Below are 24,490 nucleotides of genomic sequence, written 5' to 3' on the forward strand. Positions count from 1 at the left end.
TAAAAAAAAAAAAAAAAAAAAAAACTACAACATAAAATGCATCGTATTGATAGAGATTACCAAAGTTTGACGTTACACGGGATTTTAACATCATTTGATTTCGCAATCACGTCCTGAAAATGAGGGCATACGGAAAATAAAACTGGTCTGCTGAAAATTTGGCAACAGGCAACATTTAATGCATTTTTTCAACCGTGCAATTATGCTCGCACAAAATGTTACGTCACGCGCAAACGCATATGTCATTATATCACGATTATGTTGTATTGACTCGTACAAATGAGCGAAAGCGTCGAAATTAAAAGAGAGAGACAGGTTCGCGGAGACACGCTATTTTACTGCGTGGAATATTTATCGTTCGAAATGAGACTAGACGGTCGAAGGAACGAGATTGAATGGTGAGCGAAATAAGATTCAGCAGCGTGCGAGGGAAAGTGATATTTGTTACATCTGGATCATCTATAAGAACCACTTTCAACGCTACTGTCCTCGCGTCTCATTAACCACACCCATATACAAATTTGGTATGGACACGCGACATTTTTATCGCGCGTATTTTTTTCCCCTTTTTTCTCTTTCTTTTTTTCTTTTCCTTTTCGTCTTCGCGACGAGTGAAAGCAACTCAACTTTTCTACGAGCCTCGTGTTTTTTCCCCCAACACTCTGTATATCGCGAGAAGAAAGAAAATAAAATAAAAGACAATGCCTCGAGCATTTAAAAATACAATCGTATCAATTAACAGACTGCGCCGCTGGACACGAAAAGACGAAACGAAGAGAGTTTCACGTCCAGGGACGTCCGTTCGTGTCCGACTTTAATTAAAATTGGCTCCTTCGTTATCAAAAAGACGTTTCCTTCGCGAAACGAGGCTGCGACCATTCATGGCAAACAGGAGAATATCGGTCAGCGAAAAAGAAGAATCGAAACGAAGCTCGTTTTCGCGCGATTATGTCACAAACGCGCAGACGCTTTTGTCCTCGTCTCTCTCTCTCTCTCTCTCTCTCTCTCTCTCTCCGTCTCGAGGATTTTTCTCCTCCTTTTCTGCGCCTCTCTTTTTCTCCCTTTTACAACGTCTGGTTCCCGATCCCGTGTGATCCGCGGTCTGCACACGAATATCGAATTTCACGCGTGACACACTGCCGTCAACCGACCGTTATGCATAACAAATTGATTTTGGGCGAAATTTCGAAACCGAAAGCGCGTTGCTTTCCATTCCCTGTTCCTCGCCTCCCTCTGCCTCATTCTTTTTCTTTTTCTTTTTTCTTTTTTCTTACGAGCGCGCGTTGCGCAACAGGTCGTGCTTTAACGACGGTGACTCCGCTTTGCTCCGTATCCGATCTCTGTCGGACGATTCCTGACACACGAAACGTGATAACGCTCGCTCTGGCGAGAACACGACAACGCTGTGGCGATTATTTATTTTATTAAAAGTCGGATGGAATGCAAACGAATAATCCAAGAGGAGAAGCAAAGATTATAGAATCGATGGAATTCAACATTGGAGATTTTTGATATTCTAAAAATAGAGTGATTGGCCGAGGAAAGATGCGTGTAAGTTGTTTGACGATCAACGGTAAGAATTCCAGGATATATTCTTGTTAAAAAATATTACAATAATTTTATACGCTATTTTTGTTTATGTCATTACGTTAAATTATATAAATAAATATGTATAATATCTATATAACGTACAAAATTTTGGTAATGTTTTTGAACAGGAGTGTATCTTGGAATATAATAATATTACTGTATTATTGTAAATATTATTGTTATATATTATTGTATTATATTTAATTGTATTGTATTGTATTATATTTAATTTATAAACATTTAATTTAATTAATATTAACATAATACAATAATATTTAATTAATTTATACATATTACTGTATTATATTTATATATAATATAGTGTATTATATTTATATATAATTAAGAATTTTATACGTTATATGTTTATATTATTACGTTAAATTATATAAATAAATATGAATAACATCTATATAACGTACAAAATTTTGGTAATGTTTTTGAACAGGAGTGTATCTTGGAATATAATAATATTACTGTATTATTGTAAATATTATTGTTATATATTATTGTATTATATTTAATTGTATTGTATTGTATTATATTTAATTTATAAACATTTAATTTAATTAATATTAACATAATACAATAATATTTAATTAATTTATACATATTACTGTATTATATTTATATATAATATAGTGTATTATATTTATATATAATTAAGAATTTTATACGTTATATGTTTATATTATTACGTTAAATTATATAAATAAATATGAATAACATCTATATAACGTACAAAATTTTGGTAATGTTTTTGAACGGAGTGTATCTTGGAATATAATAATATTACTGTATTATTGTAAATATTATTTGTAAATATTATCGTATTGTATTTAATTTAATTAATATTAACATAATACAATAATATTTAATTAATTTATAAATATTACTATAATTGTATAATATTATAATATAAATATAATACAATCATATGTTTTGTATAATAGAATATTCTAATATAAAACTAATATTCTAATAATATATAAAAATATATAATACAATATAATACAATATTATAACGTAAAATATAATAATATTTCGTACATTTCGAAATTTCGTGAAGCATCTTCGTATTTTTGAATACAATTTACATGTACGTATGTACAAAACATAGATCGCAGAATCTAATTGAAAGCTTGTCGATCACCGTTCAATCGACAAGCAATCGATTAAGCGTCGTTAATTGATGCAACTACTATTTCGACATGTTTGTGCAAGTAAACGACCGAGGTGACGAGCTTGTTGAAATTACACGGTTCATCCGATCCCGAGGTGCGAACCGATTGGCATACAACCGATTTCTAACACTTCGATTTCGACAAGAAATAAGAAACTGGTCGAGATTATTTTATTATAGTCTATTCGTGTAAATATTCATCGAGCATTGTCTCGTACGAGTGTGAAAAGGCATTCCTTTGTGCCGCGATTTTATACATTCGAGACACACTTCCGACACGAATCAGATTTTTCCTCTTTGGATTCTCTCGACTTCGGGAGGGGAAAATCCTCGACTTTGTCTTCTTCCCGATTGGAATTCACCCTTTGCGTTCGGTTTATCGGGTTTTTGAAATTGCAGTTTCGACTCTTCGAAAGAGAAAGCAAATGGCTGTCGAATGTCAGTTTGAATTTTCAATTCTCAATTCCTCGCATTGAGGGTTGATAAATATAAATTGTACATAATTCTTTACGCCCGACACGATGTGACATGTTACATGTTAATGACTAACCGAAGAGACATCTTTGTAGCTCTGTCCGTTACAAAAATTCTGCGTTGAACGCGATGAATAGATTCAACGATCGTGACAATTAACAATGAAAAACCAACGAACTCGTGCGAGTATGTCACGATCGACAAGCGGTCATTAATCATACGGACAAAGATAGCAACCAGCCACGAAAAATAGCCGAGTCAAGCACTTATTAATCATATGATCATTATTTTTTAAAAAGGTATTATAAACAATGTAATAATTCTAATTAATCATCGCAACGCATGTGTGTACATACGTTAATCGAGTGAAAAATGGACTGATTTAATACCGAAACGAGCAAGTTTCGACGATAAATCACGGAGCTTCGATGACGGAAATCGAGAGTCGATTTCTCAGTACTGAAAATATCGCTGGACGTAAGAATACACCGTCCACAGTGGTTAGATTTCGATATCCTGTTGCAAGTGCAAGGATGTAACTGTGTTTCTATGAATGGTGTTTATGCAATCGCAAAATCGAATTACACAATGTTAAATGCCTGATATATACATGTAATCATCGAATAAATATTTAATATCGTAATGTCCGTTTTCTATCAATTATTTTCGTTAAGAGTAATCTCGCTTTTCTCTCGCTTTATATCTTTTAATCGAATCTTAGATCGTTTAACCAACAAATAAATATCCTCAATGTCTCGCAGTATTTCCCTACTCTGCAATTAGTATGCCTCTAATTCATTTGCATTTCGTCCCGTTGCACTCATCGATCCGCGATCGTTGATTCACGATCAGTGCTAATCAGCCCGAGACATCTCGAGCTAATCGTTCGAGATTTTTAAAAAAGATCCACTTCCAAGAACGTTCCTTTCCGGATCTGCCACCGGATGATTCTTCCATCAGGTTTTGTTTTGTTCGTTCGCGTTGAGCAAGAAATCATCATCTGACAGCACCGATCATCGTCGCGATTACCACGCGTCTTTCAAACGACCGTAGGTTCCGTGTCAAAAATTAACTCGTCGTTAGCGTGCTATCACCGATTATCGTAGAACAGAAAATTGAAGCTTGCAGTGTCTGACACTTACCGGAAAGCGAAAGATTTCGCACGTCGTGGCCTTGTTGAACCAGAGTGGTGCATTTGCAAACGGCCTCTGTCAGCTGGTCGACGTCGGAAACGGAAGTGTAGCACACAACTTCCCTGCCCGGTGATGTCCTCTGTTTCGGGCATTCTGCAATCGATTCAAACTCGATCAGCCATTCGTTCCAACCATCATCGTTTTAGAAAATTATACAGAAAAATAAATAAGATTTATAATTAAATAAAAGTAAGAGAATAAAATAAAAATTAGATAAAAATAAAAATTAAAATTAAAATAGAAAATTATATAGAAAATAAAGATTAAATAAAAATTAAAATTAAAGTTAAATAGAAAATTAAAATTAAAATTAAAATTAAATAGAAAATTATATAGAAAATAAAAATTAAATAAAAATTAAAATTAAAATTAAAGTTAAATAGAAAATTAAAATTAAAATTAAAGTTAAATAGAAAATTAAAATTAAAATTAAATAGAAAATTATATAGAAAATAAAAATTAAAATTAAATAGAAAATTATATAGAAAATAAAAATTAAAATTAAATAGAAAATTATATAGAAAATAAAAATAAAAATTAAATAGAAAATTATATATTCTGAGATAACAATTTTTCTATAATAAATTCTTCGTCATTGTTACGAATCCAATATCAGGAGTGTAAGAGTACTTAACGAAATTTTATACTAAATCATCGACATTTATAGCGAGGCTATAAAATTATACAATTAGACAACGTATATCAACGAGCTTGTGTGTTGGATTTATGTCTCCTTGTCCAAAGGACATGCTCGAGGTAACTCGCGTCGCGAAACGAAAATTAACGGGATCCGGGCCAGTAATTTTCCGCGTGACCGTGAATGAAAAAGGAGAAAAACAAACGAGCCAAAAATTAGTAGCTTCGGTAGATCCGTTTGTTACGTGCATTGATTGAACGTTGCCGTTGACATCATCCTTCGCGCACGCTGTGCAACTGTTGCTATAATAGTCGTTTACATAGCCACGCAGCCTTGCGGCTCGCCGAGAGAAGGAAAAAGAAAAAAAAACAAAAATCACGCAGAAAGATGCTCTGCACAAGAAGGCAACTTCGGCTGGAAACGATCAGTCTAAATTTGGTTGACAAAATGTCGTCTAACAAAAAGAATTACGCCTTTACTTTGTCCACCGAGGGCTCGATCGATCGAATATTTTCGAATTTTACCGGTCTCCTAAAGAAAGAAAGAGCTGCCGATTCGGCAGGACAGGATGATCAAACGGTGAAAGTTTGGCCGGCGGATTGCTTTTATTTTTCTCAAATCGCGTGACTCTCGGCCGTGGTCGAAAACGAAAGTTTGTTTGTCAATTATTCGAGGAGAGACAGACGGGGGCAACGTATGCACCGCCCGTACGAGGAATCCGTTCCTCGAAGATTCCTGCACGTGCCACGCGCGAAGATCGACCGGATTTAATGACGTAAATGGTACCCGTCCTTGTACGGACCGTTGCTCCAGTTGTCGATGGCGCAACCTAACCTTAGAGGACAACGTGCTCCCGATACACCAAGGGATCGCGAAATCCCTAAGCGAACTGTGAAGCGAAAAGAAAAGATGGGCGTCGCATCGTCGTTCGTTTTTAATCGACGAGGAAATTACCGGTCACTCGTTGCACTGCAGGAACAGTTACAAGCGAAGATATACGGGGTGTTCGTAAAGTCTCTTTACAATTTCAAAAATTTATTACAAAGGGCAATTGACGAGATATCTTCATCAGATTTGTTCCATGTGCTTATCAAGGTTTTTATTACATTGCTTTTCAGGTATTCTGTCGATGAATAAGATACTGTTAAATGAACCCTTCACAAAATAGCTACTCGTCAAGAGAAGGCACAGTGTGTATCATGGTTTATTGAAATCAAATCGGATCTGCAGGCTTGGTGAAACTTCAGAACTAAGTGTGGAAGAGATTCACCGTCACGTCCATCAATTCGTGCATGGCACAAGAAATTTATGGAGACAGGGGCAGCGTTCGATAAAGGGAGGAGTGAGTGTATGAGGAAAACATTGATCGTGTAAGAAATCGAGTAACGTCTTGATGTGCTTCGTGAAATTAATGGTGCCCATATAGAGGTGTATTAACTGAGGCAAGAAAAACTTAAATATATACGTCTCATTTTGTAATAATTTCCACTTTTCTGTCTTTTGATTTGCCTTTGTAATAAATTTTTGAAATTGTAAATAGACTTTATAAACACCCTGTACGCGTGAAAAAATAGAAAACAAATTTACGAGAACTGTAGAAAAATTTTTGCTGCAAATTTTGACGAATAGCGTAGAGCGGAGTACATTTCAATTAAAGAAACGCTTCTTTACCGATCGTTCCTTTTAAATTAATTAGTATGAAGTTAAACAATTTAGTAAGAAATGTACGACACGTTCCATTCAATAATTTCAAATTGAAAATCATCTCTTCAATGTTCGTACACGTACGAAACGCACAGAAGTCGAACCTTATCGATTTGCATCGAAGTAAACCGTGATATATCACAGCACTAAAATCTCAAATTTTCCAAAGAGCGTGACAAAATTTCAAATTGGAGATCTCCGTCTCTTAAATGCTCGTACACGTCCAATCAATCGACTTTATTAATGATAAAACTAAACCACGGCGATACTAAAATTAATCGTCTCGAACTCTCGAAAAAGCATGGCATAAGAATCAGAAAACTTACGCAAGCCGCAAACCAGACCCAGGAGTCCAAGAAGGACCGCGAAACACGTCCTGTCGATCATCCCGTCGACTCGAGTCCTCTTCTCCGTTCAGTGTCGTCCAAGATCCGCTCGATCCGACCGGCGACTGTGATCCCAAACGATTGACGCTCGAGCCTCGAGATCGGCGCTCATCGAGAACCCTTCGGAGAAGGATTCGAAGGTGTCTGCAACAACAACAGCAGCCAGCAGCAGCGATGAAACAGCGTGTTGCGTGTCGCTGGTAGCCCAAGGAAAGCCTCTCTCTTTCTTAAAGTCTTAAAAGTGCGTTGGTCGGCGGTTGGTTGAAAGAAGCGGTGGGGAATCAAAGAATGCTCGAATGATCCTTCGAGTTCGAGAGCGCGTTTCGCACTGAACCTTCCGGAGGACTCGTGCTCTCTTAGTAAACCCTACCGATCGGATAGAAGCGCGGCCCGAAGGAACAAACGATCGAGGGAGATGGAGCCGGAGGAACATAGGATCGTGGGGGAGGCGAGAGATCGGTTAACACCGGACCGCCGGATTACCGGATGCCGGGTGGGGTGACGACGCCGGAGTTGGCCCAGATCCGCGACACTTTCCGTCATACGCTACACTGTCCGATAGTAGTCAATTTCCATTCCTTCGGTCCCATTCTACAGTTCTAACACCAAAGTCAACCTCTTGCGAGACAAATCGACAATAGAGATTTTTAGATTTAGATTTAGATTAGAGTTTCGAGAATTGTTCGTTTAGAATAGAGTCTAATTCTTTTTTGACGAACCACCCTCTGATATTATTCTAACGCAAGTTGAATCAGGGATTTCTTTTTGCAACCTTCCCATATTATTCCAACGCGAAACGTTGGACACAGGCAGAGACACAGAATATTCTTCTCAATCGCGAAAGATGTTCAATCTCTCGATACTTTCGTTCGAAGCTTCATTCGATCATAGGAGTGGACTCAAAAGCTTAACCACTTGCGCTGGCAACTGATTGCGGACCGTAACGAGTGACCAAACCGTAATACAATAATTCGTCGCTTTCTTTTCGAAATCGTCGTTAAGATATCATCAGATAGAAAATTATTGTGAAGTAATAAATTTATTATTTGCTTTACCTAGGTTATACTGAAAATATACCTAAAACTGAGAAAACATTGCAATTTTGGGACAAAGAGGTTAACTATTTGCGCTGGCAACGGATTGCGGACCGTAACGAGTGACCAAACCGTATACAATAATTCGTCGCTTTCTTTTCGAACTCGTCGCCTCGATATCATCGGATAGAAAATTATTGTGAAGTAATAAACTTATTATTAGCTTTGCCTAGGTTATACTGAAAATATACCTAAAACTGAGAAAACATTGCAATTTTGGGACAAAGAGGTTAACCACTTGCGCTGGCAACTGATTGCGGACCGTAACGAGTGACCAAACCGTATACAATAATTCGTCGCTTTCTTTTCGAACTCGTCGCCTCGATATCATCGGATAGAAAATTATTGTGAAGTAATAAACTTGTTATTAGCTTTGCCTAGGTTATACTGAAAATATACCTAAAATTGAGAAAATATTGCTATTTTGGGACAAAGAGGTTAACCACTTGCGCTGGTAACTGATTGCGGACCGTAACGAGTGACCAAACCGTATACAATAATTCGTCGCTTTCTTTTCGAACTCGTCGCCTCGATATCATCGGATAGAAAATTATTGTGAAGTAATAAATTTATTATTTGCTTTGCCTTAATTTTGTTTTACTTAAATATACTTAAAACGGAGAAAGTATTACAACTTTGGGACAAAACACTGTCGACGTGCGTGGCACGTCATTCCAGCACAAGAGGTTAAAGAGCGTGGATATATATAGGCAAGTTGTACAAAGTTTACTCACATAGACGTTGAGGTGATTCGGTCGATTGTCTCGGTGCGACTAAACGATTCTATCGTCATCGACGTTCTTAAAGACGTCTCGCGTCTTCGCGCCTGAACGTTTACATCAGTAGCTACGTCTGATGGTCGTTACTTATTCATTTCAGACAGCCGATTTGTCAAATTTCCACTAGCAGCGAAAGTGTTGGAACACTGAACACTTTGCGATCCTTCGATCAATCGCTCTCTCTCTGCTAGATCATAGATCGCACACGCTCTATTCCGTGTCAGCGGATCAAGGTGAATTGCAGAGTGCCGAGATCGATTTTTCGGATAGTTCAACTGATGAATCTCGAGGTTTCCCCGCGATTCTGTTTGCGAGTTGTTGACAGTAGTGATTGGAGCACTTAGAGTGTATATCGTGTGTACAAACGGATATTTCGATTGCTTCATAAGGTGTTATTTTTGGTTTATGCATCCTGCTTGCGTGGGCGAATCAAAGCAACGCGATTACGTCAGCGTCGCGCGGAAGGGCAATTAGGATGCACCGTGAGCATCAGTGAGTCGCGCGCGGACAGGAAATTTCGGTGATCGTGTAAAGATGGAATCGTTAATTCTGCTCTCGACAAAATGTTCCTTTCTAGCAGCAATTTATTCACGAAGCGTCATCACTTCAAATAAAATGACATAGCATTGTAAATAATCAATCGGATGGTATTTAACACGAAATTTTGTTGATCATATCTTTCTAACATGTGACATCGTTTAAATTTAAATTTAAACCCGTGCATCGAGAGGTTTGCTAGAATATACAAGTATAATGTGCAAATGTTAATGATACACAGTATCAATCTCTGGAAAAATAATATTCTTTCATCTCCACTATTTTTTTGAATTGTCGTAAGAAGCAATGAGAAGACCAGTTTATGTGAATTGTTGACTGAAGAACAGTTGTTGTCTTCTTCATTACTATAGCTTTCACTCTACGCGTCTGTTATACTATTATACATTGTTATACTATCATACAACACTACAAATGTACACGTTCGTTATGATTATCAGTAAATTAAAAAAAAGAAAAAAAAAGAGGAAGTCTGAGCTGTTGGCTAGATTTAAGCACGACAGTCCAGTGCAAAGGGTTAAATATTCCGGTTTAACCGAGAAACGAGAGATCCCCATATTTTCATGGACACTTTTTAGGCTACCGCGAATTCGCCTTGGCCAGCCGTTACACGAAGAGTCAGGGTGTAAAAACGTATCGGATTACGACAAGGCGATCCGTTTCGTCCCACCAATATCATCTTATATCGGGGGCGCGCGATTCGATTTCGATTCCCTTCGCGTTTCGAGCAAAATAAAAATCTAACGTGCCATTTAACGACCGTGTCGCCTCTCACGATGACCATAACTCGCGAATCAATTCTTCTCGTAGTAATAAATCCCACGACCGTTAGCGTTTTATACCGTGCTTCGTGGGATTAGCGTGTTTTATTGGACGAGCGATTATTGAATCGAACGATCACGATGATACGCTTTTGCAATCAAATTGTCAGGCGTGTTTAACGCTCAAATCGACACGATGCATATGTGTGTATCGTCATCTCAGGGATGATCCTCCAGGCGTAATCTAGGACAGCATCCTTGTAAAAGTTTTTTTTTTCCGGACCATTTCAAAGACAATTCTAACGAGCAACGTACGGCGAAAGAGTGTGACTGTCGAGAGTACGGGAAAGGGACGAGAAAATCATGCGTTTCTGCGAGTCGGTGAGTCAACGCACCGCCCTCGAGTTTCGCTTGCGACGCACGATCTCGATTACTTTCCGAGATGCAAAAGGCAAATATCTTCTCTACCTGATTCACACAGCTAACAAAAAACACGCGTCACAATCACTTGAGGCTTCAACTTGTGTTTCTAACAATAATCAATTCGAATCGTCATTTTGCCAACACGTTCCACGTGTTTACCGGTTTATCCATTACCCAGCATCCACGACAAATCCGGTGTAATCAACGACGTATGCTAATCGACAGTGATCACCGTTGCACCGTTACGCCATCGTTTCGCGTATTATTCTCGCGTTAAAAGGCATTACGAATTAACACGCGACACGAGGCATCTCCCCGTTGTTTACAACGATTTGCTGGTCTTTACGTTGGACGATCGATTCCAAAATAGACGCGCCTGCCTCGAGTGTGTCGCGCTCTTTCACTTCTGTCGTCCTATCGCTCTTTTTTCTTCGATCCTGCAATCCTTACAGTCGTCATTAGCGAGTAGCGAGTACAGATGGCCATTATTGCGATTGGATGAAACGTTAATGAAACTTTCTGAATCTGTGATCGATCTATGGGTGATGGCCCAAGGAAAGATCGAGTCGTGAGAATGCTACGCTAAGAGCGTGCAAAGTTTCTTCGATTTCGAGATTTTACATTCCCGAAGGAGAGTTCGCCGAGAGAGGAATTCTCGAAATCACGGCTCGCAACGAAGGAATATTTACAGCCGAGTCGAGGGGATTTTTTTCATTTTTCCCGGGGGCAGTTATTTCGACAGGGGAGGGGCGGGGAGGAGAGGAGGAGGGCCGATTTCCTGCCGATGAAATATCGCGCGGCCGCAAGCTGAAAACAAGATGGATGATCAGGTGAATCATCGCCGATAAGGTCGCCCCATCCGCGAGTATCCAGGTCTGCGTGCGTGTAACGCGTTGTTGCAGTTTCTTCCTACGAGTTACGTCACTTTCCTCGCGAGAGCGACGGAGAACGCTGTCCAGCGATTTCCGTGGCGGACTTTATGATTGCCACACACAGTATCGACGTCCACCGCGGGAGTAAATATAAATTTTCAATGAAATATCGCGCCGCGTCGAAAGGGAGAATGGTCCTCCGACGCACTCTTGACCATTTTTGTCGACGCCCGGACTCTTTTAACGAGAATCCGTTTCCTGTGACCGCCATTGTTGTTATTATTGTTGCCGAACCGAGCGTGAGAACTCTCGAAAACTTTCCGAATTTTTCCAATTTCTTTCAATTGCACGGAGACATGTTCTCTGCATTGAACGAAAAAAAAAGAAGAAGAAGAAGAAGAAGAAGAAGAAGGAGGAGGAGGAGGAGGAGGAGAGCAGGATTTTTAGCTGAGCTCTGAAATTTTATTTCTTTCTTCAATTTCTTTTCATTACACCGGTCTTTATCAAACAGATTAGGATAAGAACTGTCCCGCGTACAGGTTTCTGGCAACTAGACCTCAACGTTTGACAGAGACCGATCGTTACGACAGAGTCTATTCTATACCTACAGCGCGGTGCAAAGATCACAGAGATCGTCGACCAAACGGCAACATTCGTCTCTCTTTAACAGCAATCCCTTGCGACAAAGTCGGAATTTTCAAACCAGTATTCCGAACGGAATACATTTAAATAATCATTTTAAAGTGCAAAGTGTTTAAAAAAGAAAAAAAAAAAAAAAAGAAACAAGACACGTAAAGTCGTTTCTCAAAAACATATTTGACCAGTCGTTGAGAGTCCACCAATAATACAGATGATCTGATGATAGACTTTTGTACAGTGCTGTACAGTATTGCAGCGCAACGGCGACGAAAGAAACGCAGCGCGTCCATCACTGACACGCTTCGGGCGATCTGGTGCAACCGAGGCAACAATGCAACGCGCGCGCGCGGGGAAAGCTACCTTTTAGAAAATCGTCGAGATCGTAAAAAGAAAAAAAAAAGACGGCGGTCAACTTGAAAAGGAGACGATTACCTAGTGGGCGTTTAAGATGGCCGTGCCGCCTTTTACGAACTCTAGCTCTACGGGCGTTGGTAGCATGTCCCGTCGCTCGAAAGCGAGTACACGTAGTATCGCGAACCAAATTCATCTGTCCATTTTGCGAAACTTTCAGATAACGCTCTGTATAAGAAGCAAAATTCAATAAATTTAGTTTAGTTTAGTTGAGGAACGAAACGTTTTCGTATTTTTAATTACGTATTTTTATTTACAACCATATAGTATTTTTAGTAGTCAGTATTATAATTCTGATAAAGTATTTTTAAGTCAGTATTACAGCTCTGATACAGTATTTCTAAGTCAGTATTACAGCTCTGATACAGTATTTTTATGTCAGTATTACAACTCCGATATAGTATTTTTAAGTCAGTGTTACAACTCTGATACAGTATTTTTAAGTCAATATCATAACTGTGATACAGTATTTTTAAGTCAGTATTACAACTCTGATACAGTATTTTTAAGTCAATATCACAACTCTGATAAAGTATTTTTAAGTCAATATTACAACTCTGATACAGTATTTTTAAGTCAGTATTACAACTCTAATACAGTATTTTTAAGTCAGTATTACAACTCTAATACAGTATTTTCAAGTCAGTATTACAACTTTAATACAGTATTTTTAAGTCATTATTACACCTGTACAACTTTAACTTTTCTATAATGAATCGCTAGCCGTGGACAACTCATGGTCGCCATAGCGAAACAACTGCGTTTTTTTCTATCGTATAGTCAGAAATACGTCTTCTGTGACATAAAGTAATGCAAGAACATTATGTTCTTACATTACGAGTGTCCCGATGAGAACAGATAAATATTTCAAGTAGAATAGAACTTATGAAATATAAAAATAAAAATTTCTCTGCCGGAGCGACAGATTTGTCCTCGATATTTTATAATTAAAAAAATTCTCGATATTTCTAGCAAATACTGACAGTGAATGACACTCAGATATAAAAATAAGTTTTTAATTGAACGTTCTGAAATAACTCTCAATATCTTAATTAAGAATGTTCTCAATATTTGTAGCAAATACTGACAATATTTGTGAATACTGATGATGAATAATGCCCGAATATAAAAATGGATTTTCAATTGAACGTTCCCAATAATTTAATTTAAAAAGTTGTCAATATTTGTAAGCAAATAATACTCGATAATAAAAATATACTTTTAATTGAACGTTCTGAAATAACTCGTTTCCATGGAACAAGTTTTACTGTACAGATTCTAAAAAAATATCCCGTGAGAACGCTCACAAGTGTAACATTTCTTTCTACAAAAATTCCACAAAAACATGTCTCTTCGTTCGAAATGCACGAGAGCCCGAGTCAGGATTTTTCGTTCAAAACCTGAAAAATGAACCTGTTAATTCCGATCGCCGATTACAATCCATTTACCATCGTCGAAATAAAACCGAGGAGAGCCGAAATCGGTATTACCGCGATATCTCTTGCGCAACGAGACGTCTAAAAAAAGCCCCCGAGCCACGAGTACAGAAATGAAAAAGAGAAACAGATATGCATAACACGCTGCGAGGAAACTTCGCCGATCGGTGGCTTACAAATTTATTCCGCCGCTCGTACGAGAGCCGCTGTAACTTGCAAATAAAAAGGGAATGCCTCACTCTCTTATCATACCAATGATCTGTCAAAACACAAAGCCCGACGATGAAATCGGTCTGCTCGAAGTCTCGTGGCTGGTAACGCCATGTCTCCTTCGTAATTTACACGGGAATCGGCCTTCGTGCTCCGTCGCTTGCCAAACTATCGGACAATAAAAGGCTATTTCGGCTACGCGCAAGGTTAGGTTAGGAAACCGGACGTGGAAGATCGACTTCGAAATTACTGGAATACGCGCGTCATTATCCATCTTTCCACATTCCCTCTTCGCGCGTATTCCTGGTCCTTTTAACCACTTGCGCTGATAACTGATTGCGAACCATAACGAGCGACCGAGCCGTACACAATAGTCCCTCGCTTTCTTTTTAAACTCGTCGGTTCATGATATCACTGGATAGAAATGATTGAGAGAAGTGACAAAATTATTATTTGTCTCGCCTGGGTTATACTTAAATATAAATTAAAACTGGGAAAATATTGCAATTTTGCAACAAAACGAGATTAAGATTTTACTCGAGCAGTTTCGTGAATTGAGAAAAAAATTTGAAAGTAAACCCTCTCTCTCTCTCTCTCTCTCTCCGGCGCGAACAACACACGGTTCTCACGATTTACACTTTCGCTTCGATAAACTGAAACGATTGGGAGGTTTACGCCGGTTAATACGCGAGCTAAGGGTGCAAAATAACGACCGTTACGGAATTTATAATTGGGTAATAATTTCTCGGTATATCGTGCGGTTGCAGCGTGTTAAGAATGAACGGCGTTTGTTTATTTAAAAGCGTGCGGCATGAACAGCGCGCGAGGGGGTAGCATAAATATTCAATGGCGCCGCGTTGTCGATAGATTGAAATGTCGACGGAGGGCAAGTGTTCCTGTTCCGTTTCACGAAAGGAAGAAATATACGTCTATATCACTGAGAGATCGTGTGGCCGCGATTGATCGATCTGCGGCGATCTTTCGATAAATGGCGCTTACGTGGAAAAAGAGAGAGACCACGCCCAAGTACCTGAGGGCCGCACGAGGTGGATATAAAGTTACTGCCGGTTACGTAAGGGGTGACAAAGCCACGGTGTCACCGTAAACCATATTTCCAGCTCACGCTTCTCTCTCGTGCCCGTGCATAATATAAAAGGTCATTTACGGTCCTCCCTTTTTGCGCGTTTTTCTTCCAATTTCACGAATCTCGGTTGCAACACTTTTTCTTCAGCTTCGTTCGAAAAGGTGAGCGAAATTGACAGACTCTACTTTTCTTTTTTTTTTGTTTCTTAATCCGAGGGTACTCTTGTCGATAATGAAACCGATTGTCCGGCAAACGGTGGAATTAAGCACGTTACGTAAGGATTATAAAGTGCTCAATGTAAAAAGGAATTTACGGCCACGTAATGAAATCTTTGCGTCTGGTTAAAACGACACTCCGGCGACAAATTACGTCGTGTAACGAATTTACGATTAATTTACTCGATATGGGGGATTCGTATGTAAATTCGCGGCGAGCGAATACCGTGAGAATGACTCGTCACGTCGCGCACGTATCCCGTATTTTCGAAGCAATTCCGTACGCTCGAGGGGGAAACAGTTGAAAAAAAAAAAAAACCACCGCGAAATTATAACAAAGTTTTTAGTTATTTCACTGCTTTCGTGTTCCTTTACAGGGAGCATGAGCACAAGTTGGAACATGGTGTTATAAAGCTCGGAGATTTAAAAGTTTCTGAAACGTCAGAGAGCGTGGCGAGCGTGAAATCCAATTTCTGTTGCTTGACAGGCAGCGTGAAGGGATCGTGAATTCTAAGATGTCGATAAAAGCATGTCAGAGATAAGCCCCGGGGTCTCAAACTACTTGTTTCAAGCAAGTGGATTGTCTTGACGACCCGATTTTCGTTCAAACAGTACCATTCATCGGCACATATTATTTAAACAATATTACAGCACGAGTTTAATAACACTATGCTCCCTAAACTAAAATAAATAGCATCACTGGTCGATATACTTTATTTAAATAATATTATGGCGATGATAATATTGTATGAGTTTAATAATACTACGTTCCAAGTTATTTATATATTTTTAGATATTTTATTTATCATAATATCAGAGTATGAGTTATTTTTCGATATTTTATTTAGATATTTAGATATTTCATTTATCATAATATCAGAGTTATTTAGATTTATTTATCATAATATCATGAGTTATTTAGATATTTTATTTATCATAATATCAGAGTATGAGTTTAACAGTATTAATTATAACACAATAATTAATTATTGTTTGGTAACTTAATAATAATACGATCCAAATATATTTTATTTATCATAATATCAGAGTATGAGTTTAACGGTATTAATAATAACGCAATAATTAATTATTGCTTGGTAATTGATATCGAACGGTTTTATAACTTTTTATAATTAGTTTCAATTTTTCTTTAAATTGAACGTTAACCAACGTTAAAACAGGATCGCAACCTTGGACCAAACGTGTAGCTACTGTCTGCAAAAACTGGAAAATTTCGCGACGACGCTCATTATTTTGTTCAATGACTGATTCTTGTATTTCAGGAACAACGAGACTACTAATTCAAATCGACAACAGTCGTTTGGTTAATAATAGAAACAACGGTAACGAAGTGAAGCGAAGCGGTAACACTCCGCACGATTCTGCATTGTCAAGGTTCTGACAACTTCTTCGATGACGCAATCAAATAAGAATTTTCACGGAATAATTCACTGATGTGCACGAGCGCAACTTGCAAACTCGTAACGCACGCGATTCTACTTGCTATATATAGCTGAATAATCACGTTGAAACGGTGAACTGTGTAATTACGCAAATTTAGGCGCTCGAGACCAACTAATATTCTGGTATGAAAACATCACGGGGAAATTTGACGCGAATGTCTGAAATGTCACGTATTACGTACCGCAATGAGGAACGCGCACGGATTTTAATTGCGTTTGTTAGAGAAAGGAGTGAATCTCCTTCGAGCGCGAATTCATTTACAAAGCCCGCGGCGATTTATTAATTAATTTATCGGACGTTGTGCGTCTCAGCTACGTTGCAATTACAAATTCTTCGAGCGAAACGTGAGAAACGTGGATGACAGAAGATTTCACAGAAGACGAGTTTTTCACAATTGAAAGACAGGTGCGTAATTAAAAGCAGTTTTCACGTTTCACAATTTCAAACACAAACGGTGGTTACGATTTCACGCGTGCAAGGCCGCACGCAAGTTCGAAGGAAGCAATTAGATTCGACGAGGAAGAATTTTTCAGCAAGTCATTTTTTTTTTTTTTTGTTTTTTTCATAACGGAGTGCCGCGCACTCGAAGGACGCCAATTACGAAATTACCAGGTCTCATCGTCGCAGAATGCCTTCCCCTCTCTCTCAACGCCGAAGAATTTCTCTTTCTTTCGTTGTTTCGCGCGAGTCAGGGAAAAGCAGGCAGAATTCAACGTCTGCAAGTTAAAATTGCTCGCAATTTGCAATTTTCTTGTCCTTTCCTGAAATTATCGAGTGTTAAATTCACGATTTCCTGGAAATCTCGCGAAAATTGAAAAATACCAAAGAGATATTCAAATCTGTTTATCGGAGCTGAGTAACTTCGTCACTTGTCACCGCTTTGTTGAATCTACAATCATCTACAGTCTGCTCATTAACGATCCTTGATCCTCAGAAAGAATGAAAAGAAAAAAAAAAAAAAAAGAAAAGAAAAAAAAGAAGCAGAAGTGGACTAGTTTCACTGGCGATTTCGTTTCTTTTACACGGTTCTTCAATTACAAGCGAGCACTGGATCCTCGTTCTGGTTCTCGGCGCGGCTCCGCCTTATTAAATCGTCGCCTGTTACACACGACCCAAAAATCGGTTTACGTAATCGATCCGTGATCCACCTTCGAACGCATTTCGCTTTTTTTCGCATTCCCGACACCGGCGTTGGTAGCACCCGAGAGATGTGTCCGTTGCCTCGTAGGGCCCGTGTCCTCTTGCCTCCGCTTTCTCCAGGATTACGTCACGTTCATGGCACCCCCATTTCTACAGCTACGGGTTGGTTGCTTTCGGCGCTGCCACGGGCACACGCGCATAAATACTCGCGTAAATATTACATGGTCGGCCGCGGTGCTTTTGAATATTAGACGCCAGTAAGGAAGTCGTCCAACGACTATACCGGTGGACGTGGAAAAAAGAAAAAGAAGGTACCGGGGCACGCCTAGTTTTTTTTTTTTTTTTTTTTTTTTTTTTTTTTTTTTTTTTTTTTTTTTTTTTTTTTTGGAGATATCTCTTTATGGGGGCAAATGATGTATTAGCAAAGTCTGTGCTGGCGAACAATTCGCTACGCATGTACGTAGAAGTACGCAACGTGTGCGGTTGAAGTGCGATTTCAAGTAAGTCAGTTACGTAAGAAAATTGTGAAAATAAAGAGCATTGACGCTCGTTCTGTCTATTTAATGTATAGTTATAATCTGTTTAATTTAGTAGCGGAGTAGAAACGGTTGTCGGAAAAATTAAAAAATATCCTTTTCTAAGTAGTGGAATGTTGTCGCGCCAACATTGGGGAAGAATACTTGTCTTTATGCCGTTGATAATATTTTACATTTCGTTCGAATATATCGAATTGCAAAAAAATCGTGTCAATATCTTCCTGATTCTCTTTTATATTATTCGTGTTATTAGAGTGAAAATCGTTATTAGAAATTGCCACTGTGCGCATTGTTTTTTGTACATACACCGTGATTATTTTTGTAGATAGGTAAAGTATGGAAATATGTACATATTTATAAATATATACATTACACATTACAATTATACATATTATATTTATATTTATAAATATATACATGTACTACATATATGTATATTACAAACTTATATTTATATTTATAAATATATACATATACTACACATAAACATATATATATATATAATATATATTACACACTAATATATAATATATAGACTATGTATTGTACATACATAGAGTACAGAAATCAATTTTCTCATCTATGAGAACATTTGTTCAATTTTCTCAACTGCGAGAACATTCGTTCTCACAAAAACACGTCGCCAAAAAGCTACTAACGCCAATACTATACTTCACCCGCTACATTTTGCGTGGTTTCAAAGAAGGAAAAACGCAAATGCAGACGCGAGGTTCAAAAAAAAGAAAAAACAGTAAAACGAAACGTACACGAAAATCTATGTATGTATCGTTTTATCGTATTGAGTTTTATTTTTTATTTTGACAAAAGTACAACTTGTTGCCCGACTCCACTAGACACACTTCCCCGAGGAGTACACTTGAAACGAGAGAATTTCAAGTGTCGAAATATTTACAGAGAAGCACACGCGAATCGTGACGCAACGATTATTATTTGCTCGGAGTGTCTCGCGATTTGAAAGGATTAACAGAGCACCATTTTCTTTTCTCGACTGAGACCAAGTCTCTCTTTCTATCGACGACAGTTGTCTGACCATTAATCAGCACGTTCTATTCATCGTGCGTCGTGCTATTGGCGTTAATCCGCGTTACTTCAACCTACGCCGCCACAAAAGCGTCGTTTTCGCGCCAGTCACTTGAAGGTAAGCGCGCGTCCGTCTTACGTCACTGGCAATTTGAAACTATTGTAGAATTATTTGCTTGGAAGTTGGATTCGCGAGAAGGACCAGAAAGGAGAAAGAGCAATATCACGAACACGCAGCCGTTTTACAGATTCAATTCGATCGAATCGGACGATGCTGGCAATTTTTTACTGACGAAAGGAAGATAAAATTGAGGATCGTTGAGGATCATTCACTACAGCGAGCTCTATAGTCACAGTTACATTTTATTGCACGAGCCTGCGTGCCTTCTTTTTCATCATCCCTCCGATCGATTTCGATTAGCCGGGAAGATTACGTGAAACGCACACTCGAGAGGGAAACGCGAACTTAATGGACGTGAGGCAACATCGGCGGAAAGGAAACGAAAACAAAACCACGCGGAAGGGATCCGGTTTTCAATGAGGATCGCAGGCAGGAAAGAAAGTTGTCGCGTCTCTTTGGCGTCGTTTAGAAGTCGCGAAAGAAAACCAGCGGATCTGGAACTGGAGAATGAACTTGGTAGCCGGCGGCCACCGGTGACGTCAAGTCCGATCGAGAATATCGAAAACCGATCTCGATCTTCACCACTGTCACTTTCTATGGATCGAGGAAGTAAAAGCGTAACAGTTTGACGAACAGCCTGTCCCACGCGAGAGTGTAAAAAGATCGATCGAATTGAGTTATAAATCACGTTGCAGAAAAGATTTAGACCGTTTTCGGATAATCATAAGGATATATACTGGGTGTCACAGCAAGAGTTCAATTTACGCGTAAAAGGAAGAAAAAAAATGTTAAAAAAGTGTGGAATTTGACAAATCAAATTCTTTGTTACAGAGTTACGAAGAAATATTGTACACAAATTGTGCAAGTAGCGTTTTCTATTACAGTAGACAGACGGCGTTAAGTATATATTGTCTTTTATCGTTTGTTGTAATAATACTGCAAAAAATAATCTTTAGTCTCCATCGAGCTTGATATCGGTAAATAGTATAATTAAAAAAAAGTCCTTGAGCACGAGTTCTCCATGTGAATAAACTTCCGTTGAATAAATCTTTCGTTTCAAAGTATTTCGTAAATAAAAATCAAATGAATAGCTATTTCTTACGTGCTCATAACTCTGTAACGAAATGTTTCCTGACAAACTTTTTTATAACATTTTTCTTTTTCTTCTTATCTGTAGATAAGCTCCGGACATTGTATAAAAATTTTGAAACTATTAAAATTAGATTATTATTAATGGTATTAGTAATTATTAGATTATTTATTTTGTTAGAAATTAGAGATGAAAGAATTGTCCCCCGTTTCCTGACAAACTTTTATATAACATTTCTCTTTTTCTTTTTATCTGATAAGCATTCTATATATAAATTTTAAAACTATTAAAATTAGATTATTATTAATGGTATTATTATTACTGTTACTATTAGATTATTTATTTCGTTAAAAATTAGAGAATTAAAAATTAAAGAATTGTCCCTGTTGGAATACTGTAACTCGGATACACGAAACACGCGATTGATCGTTAGAGACACGTACCCAGCTACAAATCGATGAATCAGCTGAGAGTTCGCTAGCCTTATCCGTAAACTCGTCCAAAGTCTAGTGCAGTCGACGTTGCGAACAGTAACCTAGTAAGTCAAGTGTCCCGCGCTAACTTAGATCGTCCCACGGAATCTCCGTTAATGGGAGGACAGGTTTCCTCGAAATCGGGAGATCAATCGGCCGATTCATTCGATTATAAATGTATCTTACAAGATGGATGATGGTTATCAATCAAATCGTTTAGCCGAAGTTTAGGTTAAGGGCGCGGCAAGATGCGTACAATTGCATAATTCATGAGGCATCGATCCGCCGTTTTGGCAGCGCAGTGGACGCCATTAAGGAACAATAGCCGCGGATAAATGGCGAAAGTTCACCTTGACAAAATATGTGGACACGAGTGTCCACTCGCACAAAGGATACGTGGCGTCCTTTTTTTTTTTTTAACACTCTAGAAGATGTTTCCTTACAGTACGAATGACAATTTTCTGTTTTTTTTTTTTTTTTTGGTAAAATAATATTTAAATAACACTTAAATAATATAATATATGTATATAATAATATATATTAAATATATTAAACATATACATATATATGCATATACATGTATATATTAAACATTACATATATGTACGTATATGTTAATATTAACATTTTATTCGTCTGTGGGATAACGTTACATCTACATCGAAAATTAATGAATTAAATGTGAACGATTTCTTATTTTTAAGAAAACGATCGATTTAATTTTTGACTGAAATATAGTTATTTTCTACATAAATTAGTATTATACGTCACAAACTGCTAAATTAGCGTTTAGCATATCTCAACAATAATTACAAGTTAAAAACTAATCGTGCAAACGTAGTTTCACTACACACAAGTTTTTAAAACGTTATCAAGCTAAGTTGTAAAAATAAACGATAAACGATAAACTTTAATGTTTGTGAAACGATATCAAGCAAAGAACTACGCAACCTATAGTTCAGTTTAGATCGTGAAAATTTCTGTTCATTCTTTATTTCACGATCTAAACTACTGAACTGTAGGTGCAATTAGTTGATAAGTAAATTATTGGGCCTCCAGCGAGCCACCGATGGACGACGAGAGATATCGCTGGGACATCGTGGGATGCGTGCGTCTTAGCTTTAGTTAGCTTAAGTTGCGTGCGTTTAGTTTTAGTTAATCATAAGATAATTGATATCTCTGTAAATTCTCTGTTAGCGCATTCTACAGAATGATGCGCTTTAGACTTTAATGAATATTTCAAAATATATGATTTGGTAAAGTGCAATAGATCTATTCTACATCTCCTTTTGGTTAATCTGGTCCATTCTAAATATATTTCGTCCCTAGATATGTATATTAAATATATATAATAATAAATATATAAATATAACATTTAAATAGTACGATATTTTTTGATAAAATAATTCTGACTTATCTCTGGCGGAGGGAGAAAATTTATCAAACTTATCCTCGGCAAAAATTCGCGCTCGTACGTTTGCCGACAGATTTCTTACCCTGTGCAAAGTCGCGCTCGCTGTCAAATTACACGCTCGCCGTACGATGTCCTTTATTTCGTTCACGGAGAACCAGTACGCGTACTAAAATTAAAACTCGCAATTCTCCGCGTGTTATCCAGTAACTATATCAGGCGTTGCAGGTATACCAGCTTGTATACCGAGTGTAAACGATACGGGGAGCTCGTAAAGTCAATCGGGTGTTAAAGCAAACATGTTTCGGACGGTGGAACCGGCTCATTGACAGAAATACGAGGGGATAAAAAAACTTCGAGACTCAACCCGGGGGCGGTGCCGCCTCTCTGATCCCGATTTTCATTAATTCCCTGCTCCTTTCTCCAACTTCAACACGGTTCGATAAAGTATGTTACACATGTATGCAAAATTGTTCGTGGACTGTCAGTGAGTTAGAAAAAAAAAAAAAACAAGTCTTTCATATTCTCGACCAAAAAAGGGAAGTTGCCAAATTTTCTTTAATTATTTTTAGTTACGTTCGTCTATTAATATCAAGCTCTTCAAATTTTTTACCTTCTACGGAAAAACGAAGACACGCGAGAAAGGCACCGGTGTTTGCCCTGCCTAATTTACGTTCGCGTTACACCTAAACGTTTCGCTAACGCTCGCGCAGAATGGTTCGTCATGGTTCAACTATCGCCACGGTCGATCGCCATGCTCCACATGACGCACGCCACTGTCAACCAGCCACCTTGACTTGATTCAAAGTCACGCACACTTTCAGCAGTCGATAAAACCATCGATTCGTTAAACTGTCAATTATTCGGTTTACATCGTTATTACAATTGCATCCAATAATTTAGCGAGAGACATAGTTTTGTTGTTCGTACATTTGTGTTTATATTGTATTGGCCGAAACGAGCACGTCCCTTCACGCGAATGAAGATAGTTCGCGAACGAAACGACGTGAACGAGTTTCTCTATAACACGCAAGAAGCGTGAATTTAAATTGCGATTATTCAAATTGCACAGGTGAAATCCATGGAGATCGTAGATTGGCCTGATTGGCCCTCAATTTTTTTCAACTCTTAATTGTCGCAGCCGCGTGTTCGATGACGCCGCGGGCTACACGTGTAATAGAATGGCCTTAAGGAATGGTCGCGATAGTTGGCGAAAAGAAAGAAGAAAAAAAAAAAAAAGTTCGACCGAGGGAATTGACGTTTGAAAGGAGAAGGTTGCTGATTGGACGACTTCGGCTGGGAATTGTCAAGTTCTGTTGCGCGTGGGAGTGTGCGAGCACGATCGACGTAGACGCGAAATAACAAACATCAGAAAGAGAAGACTTACTTACGATTAATTCCACCGGCGTTTCTCTTTTCATATAGATCGAAATAAAATGCTACTGCCAGTAGTGCGCGAACGTTCGCTCGTTTTTAGAACTATGACACACTCGCTGTGACATTATAGCAGATCCTAGTTTGAATGCAAGTGAATTGGCGAGATACTTACTCACTGCATTGAATCGGCA

General features: G+C 38.2%; 1 protein-coding gene across 12 annotated transcripts in view; it reads right to left on the minus strand.

The window, feature by feature from the left end:
* Positions 1-24,490, minus strand: part of LOC122530934 (mucin-19-like) — a 35,713-nt gene extending 11,223 nt beyond the window's left edge. For 7 of the 12 annotated variants that reach the window (XM_043658365.1, XM_043658362.1, XM_043658364.1 and 4 more), the window contains exons 1-2: positions 7,108-7,538; positions 4,390-4,533 (exon numbers count right to left, since the gene is read on the minus strand). In XM_043658365.1, the coding sequence (XP_043514300.1) occupies positions 4,390-4,533; positions 7,108-7,168 (205 nt within the window). In that variant the 5' untranslated portion in view covers positions 7,169-7,538. Of the gene's footprint in view, positions 1-4,389; positions 4,534-7,107; positions 7,540-8,995; positions 9,092-24,471 lie in introns of those variants that run through there. The other 5 variants (XM_043658361.1, XM_043658366.1, XM_043658357.1 and 2 more) reach the window with 3 other exon arrangements.

This window comes from Frieseomelitta varia, unplaced genomic scaffold (assembly GCF_011392965.1).
Source record: "Frieseomelitta varia isolate USP_RPSP 00005682 unplaced genomic scaffold, Fvar_1.2 scaffold_365, whole genome shotgun sequence".
Classification (NCBI taxonomy): Eukaryota; Metazoa; Arthropoda; class Insecta; order Hymenoptera; family Apidae; genus Frieseomelitta; species Frieseomelitta varia.